General features: G+C 33.2%; 1 protein-coding gene across 1 annotated transcript; it reads right to left on the bottom strand.

Annotated features, from left to right (window-relative positions):
* Positions 1–4,122: 4,122 nt before the first annotated feature.
* LOC110917843 lies at positions 4,123–5,704 on the bottom strand. Its single transcript, XM_022162280.2, has 3 exons — positions 5,443–5,704; positions 5,092–5,168; positions 4,123–4,897 (listed from the first exon to the last, which is right to left on the bottom strand). Exons 1-3 carry the CDS (start codon positions 5,608–5,610, stop codon positions 4,336–4,338), a joined length of 807 nt encoding a protein of 268 aa, XP_022017972.1. The 5' UTR covers positions 5,611–5,704; the 3' UTR covers positions 4,123–4,335.
* Positions 5,705–7,567: the final 1,863 nt, after the last annotated feature.

A 7,567-nucleotide genomic window follows, 5' to 3' on the forward strand; every position in this document is an offset into this window, starting at 1 on the left:
TCTCTCTTAAGCATTTCATCGAACATTAAACATTTCTAGCTTAAAAAATGATCAGAGTCAAAACTAAAACTAAAACTAAAACATAATCTATCCTGGCCCATTAGGGGAAGATAAGACTAACAGTATCTAGCTCAAGTTTTAGTTGTCATCTCTAAATGCTATTGTGTGATAGATCATGCAAGATATGAAACTGATGACATGTCTAGAAGAGATTTTGTGAAACTAATAGAAATATAAAAAATGATATTGTGTAATCAAGGAGAACAAATACCACATTCAAGATCTGAAGTGCTTCTCATTGTCTCCGACACCAGCGAGAGCGTCGTTGACATTGTGAATTTGGGGAAACCGATAAACTCCATAAAACTGGTCAAACCGATTGTTCCTAAGTCAAGAATCCATAAAACAAAGAACCTAGTGAAATCGAGGAAGAAACATGATGAAAATGTATATATTGAACAAAACAAAGATCAATTGATAAAAAAAAACAGATCGAGCAGACATACTTAGGTTTAGAAGAAGAGTAGGCAAACTAATTTATCAAAAATCAATTTCTTGCAGCAATGGTGTGGCCTATAGAGCAGCAGGTTGTATGCGTTTTCCATACCAAGACCTAAATTAACCGATGATCGAAGAACTACAAATCTAAAACATTAGTGCTCCAAACCGATAATCAGATGACAATGATGGGAGTTGGTTCTAAAATAGACGTGGGGATTTGTAGGATTTAAACTTGGAATTGTTGATAACTGCTCCTTGATATGCGCTCGTATTGAAACCGCAAGAGCGTACGTGACTGTATAACTTCCCTCAACTGCTGCTTCTGGAAGTATTTAAGAATTTAAACGGCTCAGATTAAAAATTAAGGAGTTTAAACGGTCAAGATCCTCCCATTTTAGAGTTGACTTTAATGGGAACATAAGAATAGATAATGAAGTAACAGCTTAAAATCTAATTCTAATAAAAGCCTCCAATTAATGCCATATGACATTTGTTATTCAAAATTCAAAGTAATGCCACATGTAATTTTTTTTCTTTAAATCATTAATAATATAATTTAATTAATATCTAATTCTAATTAATGATTATTAATAATATTATGCTATTAATATTAATTAAAATTCAAGATTAATTAATAACTAAAAAAATACTTAAAGATTTTATTAAAATAATACTTCAACCCTATTTTAAAGGCAATTATCTATAATTTTAAAACCTATGATTTTAATACTTTTTAAATGAATAATTATGCTTAAGTTTTTTTTTTCATATGATCTATAATTTTCATATGTCACATGTTAGTAGTGGTTTCCAATTTATTCTTGTATTTCACAATAATTTATGCTTAAGGTGAATATTATGAACTACTCAGGTCAATCATATATTTGTAATAGGATTTTGTTTATTTTTTTAATGAGAAATGTTTAAATCTTATTTATCCTTCTTTTTCAGGTTATAAAGGGTTCATTTCAAACAGGTATTTTTTATGGGTCAAAAGAATTTTGAGTCATGTTAGGCCAACGTTTCAACTCCTTTTGTGCATTCTATTTTTTATATATATTTTGTAGTGTTTGATGTATTATTTATGAGTAGCGAAAACATATTATCAAAAGTATGATATAAGATTTCCTTTTAAGAAAACGATTAAGAACATTTTAAGCATACAAATACTTTTGACACATTTGATCATTTCACTTTTTTGCCTTTTTTTTAAAATGAAACATGTTACACAGTTGAATATTTTCGACAAAATACGACTCTAATTGGTCGTTTCCACTATCATATGTAAAAATGTAATTTCAGTTCTTTGATGTATTTAAATATGTGTATGTATATATAATCCGTGTAATACGCGGTCTATAAACTAGTATAAATAATAAAAATGTAACAACTTATATAAAAATTATACCAATTGAAGTGCTCAGTTTAAGATTTTAAATCATAGCACTTCCAATTGACTTTGTCAACGGTTAATTCGCTTCCACAACTAGATCATTAAAATGTTTGAGAACCCAACACCAAAACGAGTCACTTTTTTTTTTGTTGATTTCAGATCTTTTTTTGTCTTCGGAAATTTGAATCCAGCCTTTGCATAAGGCTACGTCCTCCACATCACTCCAATTGTTTCGACTCACCTGTTTTGTGTATTTTCATCTAGATTTGACGGAGATGTTGTCGTTTTCTTCTTCGGGTTGTTCCTTTTCTTCTTCTACTTCAACTTCTTCCACTTCATCCTCCTCAACATCTAAGTTGGTTCACGTGTTTTTTTATGTGCCCTCCATTTGAATGATTTTTCAAAAGTGTAAGTAGAAGAGAAATGTTAGAAGTGTAAAAAAAATGTATTTTAAATGTGCATTTATAGGGTAAAAAGTAGTATAAAATGTGTATTATTTTTTTCTGTTTCATACTTTCATATATATTTTTCTGTTTCATACTTTCATATATATCATTAAATGCAAATGTAGTAATGTCATATCAAATTAAATAAAGGTCTTTTGAGGTTATTTTTACTAGTTTTCCTTTGTTATGATTGCATAATAGATTCGATGAATTTTTTTCATGGTTTACAAAACATTTATTGATTATTTGGCTATAATGAGGTTAAACACATTCTATATGTGTTTTACCAAATAGACAAATAGTGGGACAAGGTATATGATCTATACAAAACGTTTTCTGTAACAAAACGTTTTCTGTAACAAAACCCATGATTTTTTCTTAATAGTTTCTAGGTATAAATATCCATTGAAAATAACCACTCATACTTGACTTTAAAAGCATAATTTAAGGAAACACGCATTTTGCATGGAACCAAATAATACGTTAACAACCACAACTAATAGTACCACATTCAACTGTTTTATTCCGTTTTATAGCATATGACTTACTGCATAGTCACTACTAGGTTTAAATTTATGAGTTTTATTATAACATATGGCTTGATGATTAAGTTTAAATTTGTGAACTCGTTAGTCTAGATCATGGGTGAAGCTTTTAAGGGGCGGGAGGGGTGGCCGACCCCCCGAATTTTTCGCTCAGTCGTGGAGAGTATGTAGTTTTCGTATAGAGATTTTTGGGTATATACGTTTCGACCCCCCAGTTTTTTAGAAAATTTTAGGTCATCCGGTGACTTCTGACCCCCGGTCGAAAATCTCAAGCTTAGCCATTTCTCTAGATAAATATGTTTAACATGTTTTCAAGATTTTAATAATGTGAAAAGATGAGTCAATTCAAACACCGTCTTAACAACAAAAACAATTAACAATCAAAAGTATTTTTCTATTGTAGTTCAAAACTTCAAATGATAACTGTTGTTTCATGAAGTCCAAAAATTAATAAAATTACAATAGCTAATGAAGTTGGAGAAAACATGCTAATCATTTGAAGACGAATTCAGATTTTCGGCCTACCAATGAAGTTGGTTTATACCAGTGTTGTAAAAATCACGACTAGTCGGCGATTAATCGCTAGTCGGACCTAGTCGGCCGGCCAAAAATCGATGATTCCGGCCAGATTCTGGCAAAATAAAACCTGTATATTCCGGCCAAAACCTGTAAATTAGCCGGTTTCCAACCAAACCATGTGAATTCCAACAATTAATCTTGTATACTTAAAAAAATGAGTTGAGAAAGAGTTAAAACATGTCTACTTAAAATATTTACCTATAAAAATGTGTATCTGTATACATAAAACTAAAAATTACATATAAAAAAAACCAGTCCAATTAATCCCGAGTAGTCGCTAGCCCTCATCTCACCGGCCGACTAGCGAATTCTCCAACATTGCTTTATACTGATCGAGTTGGTTCATGTGGAACTTTGTTCCCAAATTCCCAAATCTTTGTTATACTTCAAGTTAAAGTTACAACTAATGCAAAACTAATATTTTTGTTACTGAAGTGTAAAGTTGACATTTTAATATACCGTTGACTTAGAATATTTTTAATTTTGTTCACAAACGAACAAAAAAAAAGTTAACTTTTTAGTTAGTAAAATATCAACCTTATTTAGGAATCGAAACTTCATATTTATGTTGAGATTATTTAATACAACATTAAGACGAAGTAGACATGTTATAAGTTGATATAATTTTTAGTATTATCTTATTACAACAGGAAAATCATGTTTCAAAAGGGGTATGTTGAGATTGTTTACCATAAATGAACACGACATCCATCACCATCTCTATCGTAGGAAACAGACCAAACATGGAAGATATTACAAACAAAAACAAGGTTTAAATAGAAACAACAACTCATAACAAAACATCTTCCAAACTAAACCCTCCTACAAATAGCAACATTCCACAAACCAACACTAACACGAGTACAAATCGTCACATCAACGACTTCAACGATCGGGCCTTAATCGGCTTCCTCCCTCTTTTCTTCACGGTTTTCTCTTTATCTTTATCTTTATCGTTCTCTTGCTCGACATAATCAAAATCTTCCTCTCCAGGAACCACCTGACACGACCACACCGTTTTCATCGTGGTCGTGTCAGGCCCCACCCGTTTCTCACCCTCATCCACATCCATATCACCATCATTACTACTTGTGGTAACATTAGTACCACACGCATTAAAAGTTGTACATCCTCTTTTCTTACCCCATGATGGACCAAACCCAGAATAATAATAAAACTCATTCTGTTTTGATGTATTAACGGCCCGTTTCTTGCTACTACACGACTTGGGGACTGTTTGGGCCTTTTTCTTATCCGCACAAACGGCGTCGTTTTGGATATCAACAAAACTATCTTCCTGTTTCACACATCCTTTCATAAACCCTAATTTATCCTCCTCCTTCTCATACGATTCATAATTCCTAGTTTTCTTATCAACATTTTCATTGATAATATCGTATTTGCATTCATTCGAGTTCTTCGTTGAAGCAACACTGTAATTAAATCAAACTTTGTTCACAATCTGTATCTATATAGCTAGCTAGATATATAAGATCCATCACACAATATTATACATTATGAAGTATGAACACTTTTGATTGAGCACAATCGAACATGTAGGAAGTAAACCCTAGCTAGTATTCATAGAAAAATGTATCGATTTGAAATGGATATAATAAGCCGTTACCTCTGAATAACAGGTTTGTCGGAATCAGTCCAATTTGCAGCAGCATTGACATTGTAACGAGTCACAAAATCATCAAACTGAAGAGCAATAAACAAACAATATATTCAAACAAACTGATACAAAAAGCAAAACGCAGAATAACAGGATATGAAAAAAATGTAGAATTCAAATTATCGAGATCGAAAATGGCAAAAATTTAGGGTTTTTGGAGGCGAATAATAACCCTAAATAATGGGGTTTAAAGTTTAAATATGAACCCTAGCAGGTAGAATAGAAATAAAGATGTAACATTGTAGCAGTTGAAGACGGAAGAGATGTAGAAATGGATAGATTTGAAGGAGAGATTATTACCAGATGAATTGAAGTGGAGGAAGAAGAATGTGTGGATGCTGGGAAAGTGATGATATCCCAAGGAGACTGGTTGAGTAGACAGAGTGTGGTTTCGTGAAGATTATTATTATTATTGTTTGAAGTGGTGTGGAGAAATGCAGAGGTTTTAGCATTCTTTCGTATTCTCATGGTGGTTTTGTTTCTCAACAATGGGGGAGGGAGCGTGAGAAGATCGGAGGTGTGTGGGTGTGGGACACTTGGTGTGAAGGGGGGTGGGGTGTTGGGTTTAAAACTTTAATATTGTACGGGACCTACTGGTTAAAGGTTTGAATCACATCAATACTACGTGAACTTTAATTTTCCTTTCAACTAGGGTTGAGCAAAACGAATCAAATACCGAAACTGAACCAGTACCGTATCATTTTCGGTACTTATTTCTTGGTGTTTTTAGAATTGATACTTTCGGTTCAGTATCACACTTTACTAGATTTTTACTTTCAAATATTGTATTGTATTGGTACCATTCCACATTGTACCCAATTTCCGTGATTTTCAGGATTGGTACGGTATGGTACCAAGCTCATCCCCACTTTCAATACTAATTCCTAGGTTTTTTGGTTATAAGCTATGTGTTACGGGACGCAGGTGGGGCGTGGAAAGGGTCACGTAGCCATGGTGTCACCCTAAAACACCATGACACCTGAGCGTGAAAGGGGGCACGAGGCAAGGGCTTTAGGCCACCTACGGACGTGAGTGGGAATATGGCTATTGGACTTGCATGGGGAATCCCGCAACCCGTTGGAATTATAAAAAGAAATCATTTTTATACCTATTTAAATATTTCATTCAAATAAAAATTCAAACACTACACACACTTCATTATATTCTCTAATATTTGTAAAATATTCTAAATTTCTACTCTCCAATTTTTCTACCCTACTCTAAACTATTTTTAATATGGCTTTACCATCCTCGTTTAAAGTAATATCGTCGAGTTTAAAGGAATACGAGTTTTTCACGAAGACATGCAAATTATCAATCGATTTTTTAAGTAATATCGTCAAAAGTAGTTCTAATTCGCAACCGTGACAAGATGACCACGACTTGAATGGGGGATCGTGAGACAACTAATGAACATCTAGTCTGTGACTATTTATGTGGAAATCCTGTTTATGATGCAACTCCTTTTAGGAGACAGTTTTTGCATGATTCAGTGGCTTTTTGTAGGAGCAATTGGAGTTTTGGAGCAAGCGTATGAATTTTTCAACAAAAAAGTATGGTGTGCATGGTTTGGTTGGGTTATTAGCATTAACTGTATCTGTAACCAAAGTCATCAGTTAATCGGTTCGGTTAATTTGTCGGTTTTCGGTTCGTTTTGGTTAATTTCAGTTAATACCCAAATCAAACAAGGGCTAAAATTTTTGCTTAAAAATACATGTAATGGAGGTATAAATACATAATATAGATGTATAAATACATAAAATGGATGTATAAATAAATAAATGGAGGTATAAATACATAAAAGAGAAGTATAAATAAACGAAATGGATGTATAAATACATGAAATGAAAGTATAAAACATGAAGTGGAGGTATAAAAACTAGAAATGTATGAAAATATAAATGGTTCGGTTCGGTTAGTCGATGGTAAAAAATAACCAATAAGCAACTTTCGGTTAATTAGGTTTCGGTTAATTTTGGTTCGGTTTCTCAGAGTTCTGGATCCGGTGGGTTTAGACGGAAGTTTGGGCAGAATAAAGCTAATTTGGTAGAAGTCTCGTAAGAATAGTCATAGGTAGAAAGTTTCCATTAATACTGAAAGAACATACATCGTTAACCAACTAGAGAGAGCATCAAGAATCTCTCCAGCCAAACTTCCAAAACTTAACAACTAACGAACACACGACACTATATATACATGTGAGATTGGGACGGACGAGTACTTTCGTGCGTATGTGCTTGTCCGTGGGGATGTAGCTACATCCGTGCGAATGAACTTCCTTTGCACGGATAAGCTTACATCTGTACGAATGTGTTACATCTGTACTAACCTCTCTCGTCCTCTCCAAAGTCATGTGTTCGTATCTCAACTATACAATATTCAACACACGCTCTATCTAGTCTATTTGCACAGTGACGGACATATA

Source organism: Helianthus annuus, chromosome 16, assembly GCF_002127325.2.
Source record: "Helianthus annuus cultivar XRQ/B chromosome 16, HanXRQr2.0-SUNRISE, whole genome shotgun sequence".
NCBI lineage: Eukaryota > Viridiplantae > Streptophyta > Magnoliopsida > Asterales > Asteraceae > Helianthus > Helianthus annuus.

Excerpts from the sequence above, each read along its gene's own strand:
- LOC110917843 (XM_022162280.2), bottom strand. The coding sequence starts at position 5,610 with ATGAGAATACGAAAGAATGCTAAAACCTCTGCATTTCTCCACACCACT. Across the intron at positions 5,169-5,442 it reads CCTCCACTTCAATTCATCTG|TTTGATGATTTTGTGACTCG; the intron begins GTAATAATCTCT and ends ATTGCTCTTCAG. Across the intron at positions 4,898-5,091 it reads GACAAACCTGTTATTCAGAG|TGTTGCTTCAACGAAGAACT; the intron begins GTAACGGCTTAT and ends ATTTAATTACAG.